The sequence below is a fragment of the Dictyostelium discoideum genome (assembly GCF_000004695.1).
Source record: "Dictyostelium discoideum AX4 chromosome 6 chromosome, whole genome shotgun sequence".
NCBI classification, from domain to species: Eukaryota; Evosea; class Eumycetozoa; order Dictyosteliales; family Dictyosteliaceae; genus Dictyostelium; species Dictyostelium discoideum.
This window is the reverse complement of record NC_007092.3, coordinates 249,397-272,241: the sequence shown is the minus strand read 5'-3', so window position 1 is coordinate 272,241 and position 22,845 is coordinate 249,397. Positions and strand designations below refer to the sequence as shown.

The 22,845-nt window shown below is 21.7% G+C and overlaps 6 protein-coding genes across 6 annotated transcripts in view; 2 read left to right on the top strand and 4 right to left on the bottom strand.

The window, feature by feature from the left end:
* The window catches only part of DDB_G0291406 (hypothetical protein), a gene marked incomplete at both ends in the record, with an annotated part of 12,520 nt that extends 916 nt beyond the window's left edge, over nucleotides 1–11,604 (bottom strand). The window contains 2 exons of the mRNA XM_630098.1: nucleotides 1–11,482; nucleotides 11,595–11,604. The exon at nucleotides 1–11,482 is cut by the window's left edge and continues 916 nt beyond it. Of these exons, the coding sequence (XP_635190.1) occupies nucleotides 1–11,482; nucleotides 11,595–11,604 (11,492 nt within the window). The remainder of the gene's footprint in view (nucleotides 11,483–11,594) is intronic.
* Nucleotides 11,605–12,129: 525 nt separating this feature from the next.
* eIF3s12 (eukaryotic translation initiation factor 3, subunit 12) lies at nucleotides 12,130–12,965 on the bottom strand (the record flags this gene model as incomplete). Its single annotated transcript, XM_630097.2, has 2 exons — nucleotides 12,130–12,164; nucleotides 12,260–12,965. The coding sequence occupies 2 exons, from the start codon at nucleotides 12,963–12,965 to the stop codon at nucleotides 12,130–12,132; spliced, it is 741 nt and encodes a 246-aa protein (XP_635189.2).
* Nucleotides 12,966–13,782: 817 nt separating this feature from the next.
* On the top strand, nucleotides 13,783–14,321 carry DDB_G0291402 (hypothetical protein; the record flags this gene model as incomplete). Its single annotated transcript, XM_630096.1, has 2 exons — nucleotides 13,783–14,185; nucleotides 14,278–14,321. 2 exons carry the CDS (start codon nucleotides 13,783–13,785, stop codon nucleotides 14,319–14,321), a joined length of 447 nt encoding a protein of 148 aa, XP_635188.1.
* Nucleotides 14,322–14,691: 370 nt separating this feature from the next.
* DDB_G0291400 (mitochondrial substrate carrier family protein) lies at nucleotides 14,692–16,720 on the top strand (the record flags this gene model as incomplete). The annotated part of the gene is made up of 3 exons (XM_630095.1): nucleotides 14,692–15,567; nucleotides 15,673–15,919; nucleotides 16,017–16,720. The coding sequence occupies 3 exons, from the start codon at nucleotides 14,692–14,694 to the stop codon at nucleotides 16,718–16,720; spliced, it is 1,827 nt and encodes a 608-aa protein (XP_635187.1).
* Nucleotides 16,721–16,828: 108 nt separating this feature from the next.
* DDB_G0291396 (dilute domain-containing protein) lies at nucleotides 16,829–20,085 on the bottom strand (the record flags this gene model as incomplete). The annotated part of the gene is made up of 4 exons (XM_001732992.1): nucleotides 16,829–17,201; nucleotides 17,321–19,425; nucleotides 19,552–19,692; nucleotides 19,798–20,085. 4 exons carry the CDS (start codon nucleotides 20,083–20,085, stop codon nucleotides 16,829–16,831), a joined length of 2,907 nt encoding a protein of 968 aa, XP_001733044.1.
* Nucleotides 20,086–21,169: 1,084 nt separating this feature from the next.
* DDB_G0291394 (hypothetical protein) lies at nucleotides 21,170–22,305 on the bottom strand (the record flags this gene model as incomplete). Its single annotated transcript, XM_630092.1, has 3 exons — nucleotides 21,170–21,765; nucleotides 21,931–22,093; nucleotides 22,228–22,305. 3 exons carry the CDS (start codon nucleotides 22,303–22,305, stop codon nucleotides 21,170–21,172), a joined length of 837 nt encoding a protein of 278 aa, XP_635184.1.
* Nucleotides 22,306–22,845: the final 540 nt, after the last annotated feature.

The window sequence follows — 22,845 nt, the reverse complement described above, 5'->3', positions numbered from 1 at the left end:
TCACCAGCTTTTGTAATTATAAATTCCTCATCTTGTTGTTGCATTTCATTTAATAGTTGTGATTTTATAGAATTTGATTGTAGTAATTGAGTAAACTCCTCTGAATCATTAATAGTTGGAACTAGTAATAGAATTGGTCTAGATAGTGATTGCATTTCTTTAATTTCATCAATTATACTATTTTGATAATCTTGAATGGTTGAATAGATTTTCGAAGGTTTTTTAATACGTTTCGATGGTTGATAACTTGGAACATTAAATGAATCAACATCATAAACCAATGATAGTTCACTTCTTTCTGAATCTTCACCACAAGTACCAGTTAAGCCAAATACAACATTATATTGTGCAAAGAAAGATGGATGAGAAATTGCAGCTGCAGTTAATGATTCTGGATTTGGTTGAAAACCATGTTTAACTTCAATAAATTCATGTAAACCATCGGAATATCTTGAACCATTCATTAATCTACCAGTATTATCTTTATCTACGATTACAACAGTTGCAACAGTAGTTGGACTGTTATTGGCGGTTGTAGTTGAAGAATCATTTAAATGATTTGATGATTCATACATAATTACATAATCAAAACCTTCTTTTAAAGTAAATGATTTAATGGCAAGATTTAATATTTTTTTAATTCTTTGATTACCAAGACAGGATACCCATTTACTAATTAAATCTTTTGATTTATCATTACATGGTAAATCTTTAATTGAATTTTTAATTATCATTAAAATTGAATTAATATGATATTGATAATCAATTAATAAATTATCACCATTATCTTGATCATTTTTATTATCTTCAATATCTTTTATTTGTTCAATTAATGACCATGAATTTGATTGTACAATTGTAGTTTTTACATAATTTGAAATTGGTTGATAAATAAATCCATGATAATCATTTGAAGAAATTGCCATCCTAGCTGAATTTAATGCTGAATCCATAAATAAACTATCAACTTCATCAACTATAACTAAATCTTTTTCACGTGGTAAACCATTTGTAAATAATAATTTAGAATCATTTAGTTTATCACCTAGCAATGCAAATTCAAAGTTTGTATTGGTTCCAAATAGGATTTGAGCATTAAATACTTGTGGTGTTGGATGTTGGTAACAAATATGTGAACAACTAATACCAAGTGATTTAAAGAAACCTTCAAACTTTATGAAATCTCTTTGTGCTAAATATTCCGATGTTGTTATAATATCAATTGTTCTACCTAAAATAGCACAATAAGATGCTAGCAATGCTACAATAGTTGATTTACCTTCACCAGTAAGTACTTGTGCAATTCTACCTCTTTGTTCTTTTGAATTTTTATTATATAATAATAAACCAATAACACAACAAACTTGAGTACTATATGGATAAGTTCCAAATTCATTATAAATTAACCATCTTAATCCACTTAATAATTTAATAAATAATTTTTTAAATTGATTATTTTTAATATTTAATAAATCATTATTATTATTATTATTATTTGATTTCAAATTTTTAATTTCATCTGAAATTGATTTACAATGAATAATTAATGATTGATTAGTCATTGATTTTAATTTATTATTTGAATATTTATCAATTTCAATATAAATTGATTTAATATCATCTAATTGATCATTTTCTAATGGGAATTGATTAATTGGTGATTGAAATGTTTCCCAAATTTTATCAAATGGACGTTGTTTAACTTTTTCATTAATTTCATTATCAATTGTTTTCTTTAATAATTCAAATAATTCTTGATAATTTAAAGTGTTCCAAATTTTTGAACGTTCAATTCTTTTAATACATGGTGATAATAACATTTGAGTTAAATTGATATATGATCTTAATGAATAACCACCGACTTGATTATTGTTGTTATTATTAGTTAATCTTTCTCTTTCATAATCAATTATTTTTTTAATATAAAAAGAGAAATTTGAAATACCAATAGCTTTAATAGTTTGTGGCGCTTGAGCAATTATAGTTTGCATATCACGACACCATTCAATTCTACCAGTAGTTGATATCATTAGTTGTTGTTGTTGATTTTGTAATAATAGATCTGTATCTGTTAATATATTATATTTTGAATATTCTAAAATTGACGTAAACAATTGAATTAATATTAATTTACAACCATTTGAAACTAATGATGAATCTAAAATTTGAAGTAATCTTAAATTATTTATGAAATTTAAAATTATTGTTGGATGCATTTTTGCATATTCATTATTATTACTACTACTACTAATACCATCATAGGATGAAATTAAACCATTGAATAATTTTAATAAAGCACCAGAACAATCATTTGAAATTAAAATTCCTTTTTCTAAACCATACTCTAGTGGTGAAATTGAATAAGATTGAAATGTTTGTCTACAAACTAAAATTGAATCAGGTTCACTATTATTCAATATGGATCTTATGAATTCAGTTGATTTTGGTATTTGAGATAATAATGAAACTTGAATATGTCTAGATAGTTTTTGTTTTTCTATTGAATCTATAACAAGATCCATATTGAATCTACCATTTTCACTTTGAAAAGAAAATTGAATATCAGTTGGTGGATATGGTAAAAAGAAAAGTGAACAATCATGATTGTTTGAAATTAATAATGGTTCAGTAAGTAATTGAATAAACTTTGAAAATCTATTAAAAGTATTATCAATTAAAGTTGAATCATTGAATAAATTTGAAATACGTGCACTAAAATGTGAAATGAACCAATGATATAGTTGATTATTATTCAATTGTAAAACTTGATTCATAATTTGTATAAATTTATTTGATAAAATTAATTTCCAAGGCCAACTTGAACCAATTTCAGAATCAAATAATGATAACATTGATTGATCATCTTTAATTTTTAATAAACAATTGAATGCATTTTCTAAAATTTCCATTGATTCTTCATTAAATGTTGAAGGTAATGGCGAACAAAGATATAAAGATAAATTTGATTGTGAATAAATTGAAAGATTTAATTTTGCAAAATTCCAAAGATTTGAAGTTTTAAATTGGTTTGGTAATAATTCAATATTTGATTTAAAAATTGATTCTGGTGATAAATAACTATCAAATGGATTTAAAGAAGAATTCTTTAATAGTGATGCTGATGCTGATGATTTTGATTTAATTGGTGATTCTACTAACCAATTATTTAATGAAATGAACTCTTTTGCTTTTTCATTTGTAAATCCTAAATTTAATGCTCTTGTAAATTTACTTTCATTAGAGAACGGATTTAATTGATTAAAATCTAATTTTGAAATTAATGATTTAATTGATTTCATTTCATTTGAACTCCAAAAATGTTTTTGTTCAATTGTTGATGAATGTTGAATTCTTTCAAGTTCATTGAAATGATTAACAATTGAATCATCACCAAATATTGCTAAATATTTACAAAGTAATTCAACGGTTGACCAAGTATAGTTAACTTGATTAGAAGAATATAAATCCAATAGGAATAAAGAAGGTTTACCAATTGATACATTTGGAGAAGCTTGCATCAATATGAAAGCACATGTAATATTACCATTCATTAAAGCCAATTCTAGTGGTGATTTACCATTGGCTGAATTGCTATCGGAATCTAGTAAATAATTGAAATCAACACCACATCTAAAATGTGCATTTAATAAACTTTTTATAAATTGAGGTTTTCCCATTGAAGCTGCGATTTGAATTGAATTCTTATTTTCAAATATTGAAGTTTCCTTTACACTAACTCCACATTGAAATAATGTAATCACAATTCTATGACAATCATTTAATGCTGCCAAATGTAATGCATTTAAATTATAAAATGGGATAACACTTAATAATTCAGTTTTTGGACTATCCAATGTAAATAACAATTCTGGATTATCTGAAACTACAACTTTTATCCAACGATTACTTCTTTTAGTTTCTGGTGTTAACATTGAAAAGAAATCTATCATTCTTGATTTATTTGATTCAATTGAATAATCAAATGGTGAATCACTTTGTTCAAATGTATTAATTGGTAATATATTTGAACTAAAAGCATTTGATGTTTCATTCCAAATTGTTAAAAATGAAATTAATGAATCACCAAAAACTGAACCATATGAAATTGGTAAATTTTTAATTAATTTTTGAATTTGATTTCTTTTACTATTATCTTGATTATTATCATCATTTTGTTGTTTTTGTTTTTGTTGTTGTTGTTGTTGTATTTGTTCCAATTGTAGTTGCTGTATTTGTTGTTGTTGTTGTTGTTGTTGTTGTTGTTGTTGTTGTTGCTGATTTTTATTTGAACATTGATTTATTGTTGATTTTAAATAACTTGGAGAGAATAAACGTTTATTTGTTAATAATAATTTAATAATATCAGGTTTACTTTGAAAACAAGCACCAAATAAAGGAAGATCATTATAATTTCCATCAATATCTAAAGATGGACCTTTATTTAATAACTGAGAAACCAATGAAGTTAGACCAAGTTTAGATGCTAATGAAATTATATATTCACCTTCTTCATTTGGAATATTTAAAACTGAACTTGAATAAGGAAGTAAATATTGAATTGTACTATTTGGATTTTCATTACCAAAACAATAAAACAAAGCAGATTCACCTTTATTATTGATTGCTGTTGAGTCTGCACCATTTTGAAGTAATTTCAATACACTAAAATTATTACCAACTGAACATGCATTCATTAATGGTGTTGATCTATCCGATTGATTAACTCTATTAATTACTTTTGACATACGACAACGATGATAATTCATTTCTAATTTAGTTTCACTTAATGTATTATTATTATTATTATTATTATTATTATCACTATAACTAAAATCATTATCATTATTATTATTTTGAAACCATTGTTCAATCCAAGATGATTTATTACCCATACATGCAAATAATAATAAATTTGAATCAATTTCTTCATTTGTTTTAATATAAAATTCTGGTTTAAAATACTTATTGTTATTATTATTATTATTATTATTATTATTATTATTAGAAAGTTTTCTTTCCTTTTTAGTATTATTTAATTGATGTTTTAAATTTACTAGAAAGTCAGAGGCTGAATCTGAATCAAGTAAAGAAATTGGTTTATCATATAATGATAAACCTAATAAATTTGAAAATTCAATAATATATTTTAATTGATCAGAATCGGTTGTATTATTGAATGAATCTTGAATACTTGATGGTTCAATTAAAATTAATAATAAATCTAAATGTTTCATATTTAATTGAGTTTTTGAAAATCCTGGAAATTGAATATCAACATGTTGAGAAAATAGTGATTGTAAAACTTTAGGTTTTAAATATTTCTTTAACAATAATAAATGAGTACCCAACATATCAACTTCTTGATTAACAATTTTCAAAATGTTTGGATTATTTTGCATTGGATCACAACCTTTTGCAATACAATATTCAAATGATTTCTCACAACCATATAACAATGCTATATTTAATATTGGTTCTGTTTTAATTATTAATTTCGGTATATCACCTTTATACATTTTTAAAAGTGATAATGATTTTTCATCATCATTCTGTGAAAGTGATTCAAATAGTAACTTTTCTAAATGAATTTTATCCTCATCTTCCTCTTCATCTTTATCCTCTTCTTTTACATTACTATTACTTGAAGTATTTCCTTCTTCTGCCTCTTTATTTGTTGACAATAATAATTTTAAAATTTTAAATGAATCATTTGAATTACATAAATTAATAAGAGTTTGTTTATAATTTGCTTGATTCTTTAAAGATGGTGATGATAATGATAAAATAGTTTTAAAAATTTCAATATTATCTTTACGAATTGATTCTTCTAAACAAATTTGTATTGTATTATCATTAAATAATGTAATAATTTTAAATAACTGTTTAATTGCTAAATGATTATTTGATGATACTATTTCTATCAATATTGATTTACCAATACAACTATTTAAAAGTTCTTTACATTCTTTTATTAATTGTATATTACTATCACTATTATCATTTTCATTTTCATTATTATTATTATTATTTTTATTATTTTCATTATAATCATTATTATATATACATTTTGAAATTATTAATTGAATTTGTTTATTAAAATGATTTAAAATTTTTTGAGAATCAAATTGAATTGATTTTAACCAAAGATATAAATAAAATGGATTACTACTATTTACACTACCAATTAATAGATTTTTTCTTTTTAATTGAATATTTTCTTGATTTGAAAATTTGATAAATTCTTCAATAGATTCAAAATCATCAACTTTAATTGATGAATCAATTGATTGAAAACCAAAATTATAAACTCTTAAACCATGACTAATAAATAGAGGAATTAAAGAATGTTGTCCACTAGATAATAATAAACTAATTACTGTATCACCTTGTTGGTTCAATTGGATATTTAAATCTTCATACAAGGATCCTTGAATTAACGTTTCAATCACTCTTTTATTTCTACCAATAATTGCATAATATAATAAATGTGTACCACTTGGACATACTATTGAATTGATTTGTTCAATGGATTTATTCTTTTTAATTTCATTTAAAAATTTACAATTTAATAAAAGTTCTAATGACTCAACACTACCACTTTCTGCTGCAATTGCTAATAAACTTTTAAGTTTAAATTTTTCATTTCCTTCTTCTTCTTCTTCTTCTTCTTTATTTACTTGATTACTATTATTATTATTATTTATTTCATTACCACTATAAATAGTATCTGGATTAATCTCTAAATGTATTGTATTAAAATCTGATGGTTTAATTTCATCTAACCATTTATTAACTAAACCTATATGATTAGCTCTAACTGCTAAATGAATTAATGACCATTGTGGTTTAGTTTTATAAATTGATTCTGCATCATATTCTAATAAAATATCAACCAATTCTAATTTCTTTTGTCTTAGAGCAAATGCTAAAAAACTTAAATTATTATTTGATAAGAGTTGGTATTTTTTAGTGGTATCAAAAATTATTAACTTTTCATTTAATACCAATTTTAATAATGATGCTTCACCATATAGAATTATATAATCTAATAATGAATAACCATCTTGATCTAAATGATCCCATGACTCATCACCCAATGACAATATTCTCCATGCAATATCTGTATAACCTTTAGAAATTGCAATCATTGATGCGGTTTGTTTCTTTTCATTTATAAATAAACCATAATGTTTCATTGAACATTGTGTTATTAAACTACCATGATCATTTGATGCTCCTCTAATGTTATAATTACATTGATTTAAAGTTTTATTTAAAATTAAATTTGCAATTTCAGGGTACCCATTCTCTAATGAAACCATTAATGGTGTATAACCATTTAATTGTTGGATTGAAACTGACCAATTTTGAACATCTAATAAATGTTTAACAAAATCATAGGATCCATTCTCAACTGCAATATGCAATGCTGTACCTTGAGATGGTAATATTCTTTCAATAATTTTCAAACCTAATTTATTAACTTTTTCAATGAATTCCATTTGAGAAAGTGACGCTGCAACCTCAATAGCTGTAAAACCATCACTTTTCCTCTCAATTAATATTGATGCACCATTCTTTATTAGTTGACAAGCATTTTCTAAATTACCAAAAGTTAATGCAATATGTAATGCTGTATTCTCCTCATTCAATTGATAATTTAAATCTACTGAACGATTTTTAATTAACTTTTCTGCAATTTTAGTATACCCTTCATAGATTGAACTATATAATGGTGTTATACCACTATAACATTTTGAATTTACATTTGAACCTAATGATAATAGAATTTCAAATGAATTAAAATTACCCATTAAAATTGAACATGCTAAAGGTGTTAAACCATATGAATTCTTATCTTCTAAATATGATTTACCCATAGTTTTAACCATTTGATCTATAATTTCATAATAATCATTCTCTGCTGCTAAATGTAATTTTGTATTACCAAATTCATCACGATTAATTAAAAAATTATAATCATTACATTTTTCATTTAATAAATAATATTCATCATCATATTCTTCTTCATATTCTTCTTTTTCTTCTTCTTCTTCTTCTTCTTCATTATTATTATATTGTTGAAATTCATTATAATCAATTTGTTCAATATTTAAAGTAAATGAAATCATTTTATAATCATTTAATAAATTCCATTTATTTGATGGTGATTCAGTTGATATTTTTTTAGTTTTAATTATAAAATCATTGGTTTGTTTTTCATTTTGAAATTGTTTAAATGATTGCTTAATTTCTAATTGATCAAAAATAAAACCACAACCACCCCAAATAAGTTTAGAATCTGAAGGATTCTCTTTAAAATATTGTTCACTTGAAATTTCAATCTGTGATATTGGAAATAATGGTGTAAATTTATTTAATGAATTTTGCTCACCACTTGATAATTTTGATAATAAATTTATTAAATGATTTTCAGTATTTTGTTTTTCAGTTAAAGATAATTTTGAAATTAAATTTTTAATATTCAAAGTTCTTTGTTTTGTAATAATTTCTAACATATCGAAATCACCTTTTACAAGTTTTAAGAAATCAAGTAATGAATTTGTAATCTCTTTAAACTCTTGATTAAATAATTTTTTAAAATCATCATTTTGTGAATTGAATGTGATTTGAATATTTTCAAAACTCTTTTTAAATTCTTCCAATGATGGTGGGATTGCAAAATCAAGCACACTATCTAATCTATCCAATATTAACTTTGTTTCATTCAATTTTCTTTTCGTACCTAAAAAGAAAGATGTGAACCAATATTGTTGATTATATTTCTCTTGAAGTTGATTCAATTGTTGATTTAATTCTTTACGAATATTTCTTTCATAGGTGATTCTACAAATTGAATCAACTTTGTAAATTTGTTCAGAATGCATTTGAAAATCACCTTTACAACCATCACATAATTCAAAAAGTATTTGATTTTTACAAGTTGATATAATTGATTGACAACTGTTTTCAATATCATTTAAATTTATATTAAATTTTTTACAATCATTATGAAATGATTGAACACATTCAAACATTTTAGAATGATGTTCAGGATTAATAGTGGTTGTTTGATTTTCAAAATCAATTTTTGGTAATGTACTTGATAATGGCCAAGGTACATCACCAAATTGTGAAGCGATTTTATCAGTTTTTGATTCTAAAATGTAAAGATATTGAGCCATCATATAAAATAATGTTTGAAATTTACTAATTTCAACAATTCCAATAATTGATTTCATTAATACTAAAAATCCAGTTGCTAAATTATCACAATATTCACTTAATTCAATATCTTTAAAATTGTATTCACTTGTATTATTTGTTAAAGTTTTAATTTTATTAATCATTAAATTTGATATTAGATTTGATAATTTATTAATTAAATTCTTATATGATTCATGTGAAGATTTAATTGATTCAATATTATTATTATTATTATTATTATTATTATTATTATTATTATTATTATTATTATTATTATTATTATTATTATTATTATTATTATTATTATTATTATTATTATTATTATTATTATTATCAATAGAAATTGGTGATTGTAAATTTTCAATTTCAAATTTAAAATTGATTTTACCATATTCTTTTAAACAATTTAAAATATCTTTATTTTCATCATCATCAGCATCAGCAGCATCACAAATTGATTTAATAATTTCACCAACTGTTAATGTTAATTTTATACCTTTAAAATATCTAACTGGTAATGGTGGTAATTGACTTGGTGTTTTAAAATTTAATTTTATTTCTTCTTCCTTTTCTTCTTCTTCTTCTTTTACTTGTTTTTGTTGATAATTTAATTTTGGAATTTGACCACAACTTTTTAAAGTTGAAATATAATTTGAAAAAAAAGAAATTTGTGATAATAAAAAGAAATATTTTTTACATGGTGGTAAAAGTGGCATTTGTTTAGAGATTGAATTTGCAACTTCAGTATATAATTGATCTTGAATTTGATATTCTTTTGGTAATGTACCAAATACAACTTTATATGAATTCAAATATTGTTGATATGGATAAGTTGGTTCAATTGTATATTTTACTGTGAAATTATTATCGATAATCCAAATTCCATCAATTGATTGAGCAGATTGTTCATTTGCTAAAATTCTAAATGAAGTTTGATATTTTAAACCCTTATAAGCTTTTAAATTATCATATGCTTTATTTAATGCTACAATTGATGGATCGGTTATATCCAAATTCAAATCCATTAAATTTGATTGTAAATCTTCTAAACCACCACTACCCTCCAAACCCATTTCAAATGCCCTTTCTCTTAACGATTTATATTTAATCTTCTCCTTTAAATGAATCCAAGTACCTGATTCAATCTCTTTTTTTATATCAATTAAATTTTGTTTTAAAATTTCACAATCTAAAGTTTTATTCAAATCATCCTTTGAATCCCATTTACTTACAAATTCCCTATCATAGAAACCACCATGTAAAAATCCCTTCATATAATAATCCAACATTAATATCACTTCACCAATTAATGTATTCTGATAAGCTGGATGAATAATTGGAAACATTGTACCATTTTCATTAAAATGTAATGAAAAGAATGGTAATGTATCATGTTCATAAATACCATAAATTAACTCTTTGATTATTTGATTGGTTTCTTTTGAATTAATATAATCTTTAATTTCTTTTTCTTTATCATTATAATTTATTTCTAAATTTTCTAATTTTTCAATAATTTCAACTTCAAACTCTTTATTATTATTATTATTATTATTATTATTATTATTATTATTATTATTATTATTATTATTATTATTATTATTATTATTATTATTATTATTATTATCATTATTATTATTATCATTATTATTATTATCATTTAAATTCATACATAAAATATGAGATGATTGAGTGAAATATGAGATTGAATCTGACCAACCTTTAAATAAATTTGGAATTACAGCAACACCACCAATGTGTGACGATTTTAAAGCACCATTTGTTAATGATGAATAATGGGTATAGTTTTTTAAATTACTTGAATTATTATCTTTTTCTAAATTTTGTTGAGAAACTCTTTGTAAATGTTTTTCATAACCTTTTTGTCTGAGATGAGCTAGCCCGTCATCCATTTTTTCGTTTAATCTATTTTTGTCATAACCTATATACGATTTTAAATCATTTTGAAGTTCTTTATATTTTTCATACATTTTGTTTAAATCTTTTGAATAATTTACAAATATATCGATTAATCTCTTGTTACAAATTAAATTATATTTTCTATGCCAACGTGGATAACCATGATGAACAAGCCTATTCTTTACATACATCATCTCAACACATCTCTTATTTGGTAATCTAACTAAATTACTACTATCATTTATAAATTTATTTACTGAAATTCCAAAATGTTTAGCTAGTTGAATAATCGTTGGATTATTTCTTTCTTTTCTTGGAACAACATGATGCCATTGTGCATATCCTTTTAATCTATCTATTTTAAATTAAAAAAAAAAAAAAAAATTAATACAACTATTAATTTTATTATTATTATTATTATTATTATTATTTTTTTTTTTTTTTTTTTTTTTTTTTATTAATTTTACCTTTAACCATTTTAATTGTAATATAATAAGAGAATTTGATTAATTAAAAAAAAAAAAAATATAAAAAATAAACTATGTGGGCTCTCAGTCGAGTATTTTCGTCAGTGTGTAAAAAAAAAAAAAAAAAATCTTTTGCAATTTAGTTATTTTTTTTTATTTTATTTTTTTTTTTTATTTTTTTTTTTTTTCCCAACAAATCACTCTTTTAACTATTTTATTTGACCTGTTCTCATAGTTCGTAAATAAATATCAAAACAAATAATTTGTGGATAAAAAAAAAATAAAAAAAACTTTTTCGGGTTCTTTAAATAAAAACAAGCCATAAAAAAAAAAACAAAAATAAAAATAAAAATAAAAAATTACAATTAGTTTTTTTGTTTGACATATTTTTATAAAAAAAAAAAACTATAATTAAACATTTTTTTTTTTTTTTTTTTTTTATTTCTAATAATATATTAAGACAATTCTTTTTTTTTTTTTTTTTTTTTTTTTTTTTAATTATTTTTTTATTATTACTGTTTAAATTCTAAAATATTTATTTAATAAAAGTTGGAAGGATTCTTGAGAGTTCTAAAAATTTTAAAAGATAAAAAAAAAAATAATAAAGTTAGTAAATAATTTTTTTTTTTTTTTTTTTTTTTTATAATTATATTTAAAAACATTACGATCAAAAGTAAAAGTATCAGCTTTCTTTTGTTTTGAATTATCAGATTGTAAAGAAACAGTTGAATCAGAGATTTTCCAAGTTGGTTGTTTTGATTGAATATAATCGACGAGTTGAGTACGATCAGATAAATTTAAAAGTTCACCCAACATGGTGATTGAAATATTTTGATAAGTGATAGAGAGTACACCAGAGATAAAGTTTCTAATGTTGTCGATGAAACTTGGGATCTCTGAAAAGAATGAATGACTATTGATATGGGTCCAAGCTTCTTTAAATTTACAAGTCTCTAAAAAGTTGTTGAGGATAAAGAGTTTTAACAATGGTTCCTCCTTTTGAATGATCGATGGAATCATATAGGAGAGGAATAAAAAGTCGTTGCATGGGAAATTCATTAATGCCTTTGCTAACATCTTGGCGATTGAATCTTTGTTTAAGTGGGTTGGGTTAAATTGATATAATTTAAGGAGTGTTGAATTTGCTTGGAATAAATATGTATTTTCGTTGATTTGAATATCTAAAAATTCTTCAAGTTTTTTTGCAATTGCAATATTATAACTATCGGCAATTAATGTATTGATATATTCAATTCTTTCTTGACCTTGGAGTGAACTTAAATCAACATCGACTTGTTCTTGTTCCTCTTGTTGTGGTTGTTGTTGTTGGCTTTGTTGTTGTTGTTGTTGTTGATCTTGATCATTCTCCATCTTTTATGTATACGCTCTATCGTGGTTTCTTTGATTTTTCAAATTTATTAAAGATTGATTAATCAATGATGAAGGATACAGATAAACGATACTTGATAACGCGTTTTATCTCTTTTTTTTTTTTTGAAAAATTTCAATTTTTTTTTTTTTGAAAAATTTTCAAAAAATTATAAAAAAAAATTAAAAAAATTAAAAAAAAATTAACTTCATCATAATACTAAAAAGGTAAAAAAAAAAAATAAAAAAAAAAATAAAAAAAAATAGTATTAAATCATTCTATTTTTAAATAAAATATTTTTATTATTATTATTAAAATGATAATAATTTTTAAAAAAAAAATCTAAAATTGAAAAAAAATAAAAAAAATAAAAAAAAAAAAAAATAAAAAAAAAAAAAAAAACAATAATAATAATCATTCAATTAATTAAAAAATATATGTTCTATTTTTTTTTGTTTTAATTTTAACTTTTTCATATTATTTGTATAAAAATAGAGAAAAAAAAAAAAATAATAAAAAAAAAAAAAAAATTTTTAAAAATTTTTAGACCCCATTTTTAAAATTATTATAACCAAACCCCTCCTTTAAAAAAAAAAAAAAAAAAAAAAAAAAAAATCATAAAAAAAAAAAAAATTTGATAAGATTTTTTTTTTTATTTTTTATTTTTTTTTTGAATTAAAAATACCTTATTTATTTGTACATTAGAATAAAAATAAAAATAAAATAAAATAAAAATTAAAAAAAAATAATAAAAATTTTATAAAAAAAAAATAAAACACTAAATTTTAAAATTTAATAATAATAATAATAATACAAGCAATGGATGACGATCAATATTTTATTAACCAAAGATTAATTAATGCAGCTAAAAGAGGTGAAGAAGAAAATGTTGAAGAGTTTGTTTTAGATTCAGAAAATAAAGTTGATATTAATTGTACCGATTCTATTGGTGAAACATCATTACATTGGGCAGCAAAGAATAATCATGCAGAAGTTATAAAGGTTTTAATTAGATTAAAGGCAAATGTAAATGCAGTTCAAGCAGGTTCATTAGATACTCCACTTCATAAAGCTGCATTTAAAAATAATTTAGACGCTATCCGTATTTTAGTCGTAGATGGTAAAGCAAATACTAACCTTAAAAATAAAGATGATCGTACTCCACTTCAATTGGCCAACGATGTTGAATGTCGTAAATTATTAGTACCATCTGTTGATACAAGTAAGTTTTTTTTTTTTTTTTTTTAAAAGATATAGATTTTTATTTTCAATTTTACTAACCATTATTTTTTTTTATTTATTTTTTTTTAACAGGTGTAGATGATGTTGTTGATGAAGAAGATAGCGATAATGAATAAACTTTTTTTTTTTTTTAAAAAAAAAAATAATAAAAATAGTAATAAAATAATAAAAAAAAAAATAAAAAAAAAAAAAAAAAAAGAAAAATTAAAAGAAATCATAATTTATTATTTTTTTTATTTTTTATTTCCATTTTTTTTATTTTTCCACTTTTTTAGATGACAAATAATTAAATTATATTAACATATAATATAATAATAAATGGATATTACATATATATATTATATGATATATTATTTTTATTTTTTTATTTTTTATTTTATTTTTTTTATTTTATTTTTTTTTCTCCAAATTTTTTTATTTTTTTTTTTTTATTTTTTTTTTTTTTTTATAAATTCAACATAAAAAAATAAAAAAAAAATAAAATAAATGGATATATCAAATAGTAGTGGGAATAAAATCAATACTACTACTACTACTAATAATAATAATAATAATAATAATAATAATAATAGTAATAATACATCAAATAAAATTAATATAGATAGTATAAATAATAATATAAATAGACAAAAAGAGATTTTAAGAGCACAACAAAAACAACAAAGAGATAATATGAAGAGTTTAAAGAAACAACAAGAGCATGAAACAATGTTTGATTTCATTTTACAATGGGGATCATTAGCATGTAGTAAATTATTATTTTTCCCTATAGAATTTCCAATTCATGCATTAACAACCTTTATACAATCACAACCAACACCACAACAACCATTATCACCAAATTCTTTAATACAAAACTTTGGTGTTGGTGTATCACCATCAAATATACAATTATCATCATCACCATCACCATCATTATTACCACCTCAACAACCAATACATTCATTCACATATAATATAGCAACCTCTTCATTTGTAGAGAATTTACCAACACCAGTATCAACATCATTAATCAATCTTTTAAGACATAAAGGAATTCATATCTATGATGGTGGTATGGTTTACATTGTACATAATATGATCACCATTTTAATAAATTTCATACAAAGATCCTTTAATAACTTTCAAACCAATTTAAAAAATAATCATAAACATGGCAAATCTCGTTTATCAAAGAATTCCATTCAATTGATTAGTGGCTCGCTCTCTTTACTTAAATATGCCCTAACATTACCTTTGGATGTAATTATGACTCGTCTCATCGTTCATAAATTTTATAGATCTAATAATACTCGTAATAATTTAAATGATTGCACTTTTAGTGGTGTTTGTAAAAATGAAGGAATTAGAGCTTTATATACTGTATGTATTCAAAATAATTTATGAATTCAAAATTATTTAATATATTTTTAATATAATATTAATATAATATTAATAATAAAAATAAAAATAAAAATTTATCAATAGGGTTGGGAAGTTATTGTTTTAAAATCATTATTAGAACAGGTTTATACTAAATTAGATAATATATTAAAAAATAAAAATAAGAAAAATCAATATCCACAAAATCAACAATATCAACAATATCAAAATAATAATAATAATAATAATAATAATAATAATAATAATCAACAACAACAACAAGAATCTGAAAAGTCACCACTTCAAATTACATTAATGGGTGTTAAAATTTTATTAGATTATATTTTAACAGGTAATTTTTTTTTTTTTTACTATTTATTAAAGTATATAAAACTTTTTTAATATTAATACATTTATATATTTATATATTTTTTTTAAAAAAAATTTAGTTGTAAAAGTTAGATTAAATATTAGAAATATAGGTTTATTTAAAACAATTAAAAATATAATTAGTAGACAGGGTATTAGAGGATTATTTAGTGGTTTAAATACTTATTTTTTATTATTCCCATTATGGATGATTTCAATTTTAGTTGCAAATATAATATTCTTAAAAGTAAAAGGTACTCTAGATAAAAGTATAATACCAATTCCACCAAATTCTTCACAATCTCCAAAATCTTCAAATATTTCTTCATCACCTTCTACCTATGATGGTGAAGATACTGCTGATTCTGGTCTTTGTTTAATTGGTGATATCTCTTCTCAATTAGTAAAGGATGACTCTGATAATGATAACGATATCATTGAAAATAATAATATTGATAGTAACCAACATACATCAGAGGAAGAAGAGGAAGAAGAGGAAGAAGAGAGTGAGATTCAAAGAATTGAACAATTAAAAGAGATTCAAGAACAAGAGGGAAAACAAGAGCAACAACAAGAACAAGAACAAGAACAAGAACAAGAACAAGAACAAGAACAAGAACAAGTACAAGAACAACAACAACAACAACAACAACAACAACAACAACAACAACAACAACAACAACAACAACAACAACAACAACAACAACAACAACAACAACAACAACAACAAGAACAACAACAAGAAGAAATTCAAAAAGAAGTACAAGAAAAACAAGATGATTGAGCAACATTAGAACAATCAGATAAAGATAAATAAAATTTTATTTATTTTAACTTTTTATTTTTTCAATAATAACCAAAAATCCCTGGTATTTTATTTATTTATTTATTTTTAATAAATTGTAGTTGGTTTTGTTAAAAATTTAAAGAGTTTTTGATTTGATTGAGGGAATATATTTAATGGTATCTTTGTATCAATGATACTTCTTGAAGGTTCTGGTTTATCAGGTAATTCATAGATTTTATCTAAATTGGTTGTAATATTTTGAATGTCATGTTTTCTGATTCCTTCGTCTTGTAAATATTTTATTACTGCTGGATCAACTTCTTCTGATGAATTTTCTGGATTAAATCTACATAAAACAATTGCTAATTGTGTAGTTGTTAATGATGGGCAAATCTCTTTTCTGACTAATTCATCTTTTAATGAATCTTTATCAATTACCAATACATCTAATATTTGAACAAGTGTGCTCATTTCCATTCTATTTCCATTTTTTTTTTTTTTTAAAAAAAAAAAATTATTAATAAATTAGTAAATTATTATTATTATTATAATTATTATTATTATTATAATTATTATTATTTTTTTTTAATACATTACTTAAAATAATAAAAATAATTTAATTCTTTATTCTCTTGAAACCATTGAGATAAAGATGAAATGAATAATTTTGTATTTACAGCATTGTTTGTAGTTGCTAAAGAATTATCAGTTAAAAATTTATTAACTAAATAACCAGAGACATAGAAAAAGATTTGTTTAAAAATATTTGGCCAAACTGATTGAAATGGTAACCTTTTCTCTAAAAATTCTAAAGTTGATAAAAGGAAATTTAAAAAGATTGGTGTGGTTTCAAATTCCTTTACTCTTAATTGTTCAGTTAATCTATCCATTACCTTTGATAGTTCCAATTTAACACTATCCCAATATAATGACCAAAATGATCTTTGATATCCTTGAACTATATTGATCAATAGTTTTAGATTTTGGCTTTCAGTATTATGAGAGAAATTAATACTTGGAGATGTGTTAAATTCTGAACGTGATATTTTTTGGTTTTCATATGATTTCTCAAGTAGGAAACCTAATGTAAATGAATTTGATAACCAATAGAATGACTTTTCTTTACCAATATTCTTTTTCTTTATCATTAAATCAAATGTTTCAATCATTTCTGTTAAACATTTATTATTATTTGGTGATAATTCTTTCCATTCGAAAATACATTTATAAATTGCAATTGCAGAGATTGGAATGTTGCCAACATATTCTGGTCTTTTGGAAACAATCATATCATCTATTAAGAATTTTAATTTTTCATCTAAATGTCTTGTAACCAATGATGATTGTAATGTATCTTTAGAATCACTACCATTACTATTATTAATATTGTTATTATTATTATTATTATTACTACTATTTGGATTTAATGAAGTCGTTAATTTATTTATAAAATTCTTTTCTTTTGAATTCTTTCTATCTTTTGATTTTTCTTGTTTATTTGTTGGTGATGTTGATGAATTTGAATCAAATGATTGCTTTTTATTCTTTGATTTTTTATTATTTTTACTTGAATTTTCATTATTCATACTACTATTATTATTATTATTATTATTATTATTATTACTATTACTATTATTATTATTATCAAGACCATTATGGTGACCTTCAAATTCATTTTCATTAGTTTCATTAATTGTTAAATTATCAAGTGTTTGATTTGTATTATAAAAATCTGATTGAAGTTTTTTTTCTTTTTCTTTTTCCTTTTCTTTTTCTTTTTGTTTTTCTTTATCTTTGAATGATTTAATTGAAAAGAAACCAACATTTGGTGTTGAATGTCTTCTTTTCCATTTACCAGGTTTTGGTGAACCACCACTTTCGCTACCAGATGAGAATTCTTCAGTACTAATTTCATCACCTTTAATCTTTGAAACATTTAAATTTTCAGGTTTACTATTTTTTCTTTGATTGCTTTCAGGTGAAGCTTTTGATTTCTTTTTACTAGAGAATGAAAACATTTTCTTTTTACTCTTTGTTGGTGTTTCTGCTAATGTTGGTTGATTTTCAATATCTTTATCAAATGTTTCTAATGATTGAGTTGAATTTGTTGGTGATATTGAGCGATTTGAATAATTTGTTGGTGAAATATTATTGTTATTTAGATTATTACTTTCTTTAACTTCTTCATCTGATGAAAAGATTGGTTGATCGGATGGGCTATTTAATGGATCGTCGTCTAGTGTCGTAGAATTTCTTAAACTTTTCCTTGAAAATGTAACTGGTGTAGTTGATTCAAAATTAAATTCAAATGGATCACTTGTTGACCTTTGGTGACGAGAAGTGGGTGATATCTTTTTTTGATTTCCACCATTAATACCATTACTACCATTACTACCTTTACTACTATTACTTCCTCTACTGTTATTACTACCATTACTATTACTTCTTTTATGATCTTTTTTATTACCATTATTATTATTACCAAAACCAATGGACGAGGACGTTTCTTGAATATTTGAATACTCTGAAAGTTCACTTGAAACACTTGAGACAGAATTTCTTCTACCATCAGAATATAATGAATGACTAATTGAAGTATCATCAATTGGTGGTGAAACATTAATTGGCGCAATAAAAACACTTTTGTCATTGAAATCTTCTGGACTTAATAATCCTTTATAAACTGAAGTAGTAAATTCAATCTAATTTTATATAAAAAAAAAAAAATTCTGGAATTAATATGTTTTTAAATTTATATAGAAAAAAAATAATTTTTAAATGATTTTTTTTTTTTTTTTTTTTTTTTTTTTAAAAAATAGTATACTTACATATGGTTTAAATTCTTGATCAATTATTCCTTTCATTGTTGATGAATATTGTTTTTCTTTATCTGATTCTAGTTTATTTGCCATATGCGATAAATCAATTTGAAGAGTTGCAATTTTAGTTGTTTTCTTTTTTGATTCAACCTAATTTTTTTTTTTTTTTTTTTTTTTTTTTTTTTTAATATTAATACATTTAATTTTTTTATTTTTTAATTAATGTTGATATTTTTTTTTTTTTTTTATATTTACTTTTCTTAAATTAACAATTAAACTTTTTGGAGCAAATTCTTCACCACCTTGATCTGATTTTTGTTTTAAAAATTGACATGGTATTAAAAACTGAGTTGATGGTTTAATATCGCCATCGCTCTGCATATACACATTTGGTAAAACACCTCTATGTACACCACGTTTCCATTCAATTTCAAATTCTGTATCTTTTGGATATGCATAGGATACATTTGAAATTAAATCAATTTTTAATTTAACTGTGTATTGATTATTACCACCTTTTTTATTAAAAATTTTTAAAGGCATTGTTTTAAATTATAATGTGTTTTTATGATTTGAATTTTATATTAATAATGAACATTTAATACTATTATTATTATTTTATTATTATTATTATTATTTTTATTAAATAATTTTATTGTTTTTATTATTATTATTTTTATTATTATTATTATTTTTTTTTTTTTATGTTAAATAATAAATAATTAAATAAAATAAATAATAGAATTAATGTAATATTACAAATTATGTTTTTAAAAATAAAAGATAAATTAGATTAACTTCAAAAATAAATAAAAAGTTTTTTTTTTTTTTTTTTTAAATGTATTTAAATGGTTTTTATTGTTTTTTATTTTTTTTTTTTTTTTTTAAAAAAAAAAATATAAATTTAAATAAATAAATAAATAAATAAATAAAAAAAAAAACTACAGAGATTTTATAAGTTTTTTTTTTTTTTTTTATAAATTTGGGAGGTTATAATTTTTCATGAAATAATTTCATATAAATTGATTTGTTATTTTATGCAAAGCTGTCAAATTATGTATATTAAGAATGGAAGTTAAATTAATAAAAAAATAAAAAAAATAATTAAAATTAAAAAAAAAAAAACATGGGTGGTAGTTTAAAATAAAATAAAAAATTAAAATAAAAAATAAAATTTTATTCGACAAGCACACGCAATAATAGTGATAAAATAATTTATTTAATTAAAAGAAAAATAGTTTCGCAAAAACTATTTTTTTATTTTATTTTTTTTTTTTTTATTTTTATTTTTTTTTTTTTTTTTATTTTTTTTTTATTTTTTTTTATTTTTTTTTTTTTATATATTGCGTGTTTATTAGTAAACCAAAAAATTACCATAAAAAATTAATCTTTTTTTTTTTTTATTTTTTTAAATTTTTTATTATTCAATAGGCCCTCGTTTAAAAAAAAACAAATCTTGTTTAGTTAATGTGAAAAAAAAAAAAAATAAAAAAAAAAAAAAATGAGTGTGTGGGAATTATTTTCATTGGAAAAAATAAAAATAAAAATAAAAATAAAAATAATAAAAAATAATATTTATTCGGTTATAATTATAGGTAATTTTTTTTTTTTTCTTTTTTTTTTTTTTTTAACATTGATTTTTGTTTATACCAAAATATTCAAGATGTTCTGGAATATTTAATGCAATTTTAATTGAATCAGAACAATTTTCATCTTCACCAGATTCATTACAAACAACATGTTGAGTGACATCAGATTTATTATTGAACCAAATCTCTTGTGGTAAATGATAAAAATTCCAAGCCATAGCAGGTAAATGTGGTACTAAATCATGGTCATTCACGATTCTAATGTAATTTTGCATGATAGTAGATTCAAAGTATTCAACGAAAGCAACATCACCAATTCTTGGTGAACCATAAGTATATAAAATCAATGGCATTGTTGTCAATGAACTTTCATAAATATCCAATGCTGATAATACACTAAGGGCACCACCTAACGAGTGACCTGTCATAATTAATTTATTACAAGTTGGACATGCTTCAAAAGTTGAATTCAATAATTGATGTACAATTGGTCTAACTGATTGATAGGCTCTATTAAATCCTGCATGTACCAATGCACCTGGAAATGCTGGATATGGTTCGGTTTTTGCAAAATTTAAATTTGTAATCCAATTTTCTAATGATTCCATATTTGTTCCTCTAAATGAAATTACAACTAAAATTTATTTCATTTTTAATATAAATAAATAAATAAATAAATAAATAAATAAATAAATAAATAAATAAATAAATAAATAAATAAATAAATAAATAAATAAATAAATAAATAAATTATAAATAATAAATAATAAATAATAATAATAATTTAGTATGTACATACTTGATTCTTTATCAGCTGTTACACCTATATAACCAAAAGTTTGGGTTGGATCATGATCAATCAATTGAACCATTGATAATGGTACAACACTACTATTATAGGCACAATATGGGCAATTCCAATTTGTAATTTGATCTGGTTCACAATAAGTTGAATATGAATACTGAATATTTTATTAATTATTAATTATTAATTATTAATTATTAATTATTTAATTATTCAATTTGGGAATTTTGGGAATTATAAAATCATAAAAAAAATTATTTTTTTTTTTTTTTAAATATTAAAAAATATTACCATGAGTAATTGGAAAGCAGTTTCCATTGAAAAAGGTGCTTCAGGTGGTGCACTTTTTATTGGATGTTGTCTATCCATTCTAATTGATTCGACTCCAATTAAACATAATATTAAAACAATTAAAATAATGGAAATTTTATTCCACATTCTGTTTTTAATCATTTTAATTTCAAATTAAAAAAAATAATAAAAAAAAAAAAAAAAAAATATATATAAATGGGTTTTAAAAATAAATGTAAAAAAAAAAAAAAAAAAAAAAACTGCAAAAAAAAAAAAAAGAGTATTGTTTTTGATCAAAAAAAAAAAAAAAATTTAAAAAAATAAAATAAAATAAAATAAAAATAAAATTTGGAAAATAACAGTAAAAAAATTAATTTTAAAAAAAAAAAAAAAAAAAAAAATCTCGGGATTTAAAACCCAAAACAAAAGAGTAGACAGTCACTTTGAAATTTCATTTTTTTTAAAAATAAAAAAATAATAATAATAGTTTTTTTTTTTTTTTTTTAATTGTAGTTCACAATTAAATAAATGAATAAATAATAAAACTAAATCATTTTAAAATTTTAATTATGGAAATTTTTTTTTTTTTTTTTCTTTATTTTTTTTTTTAAAAAGTTA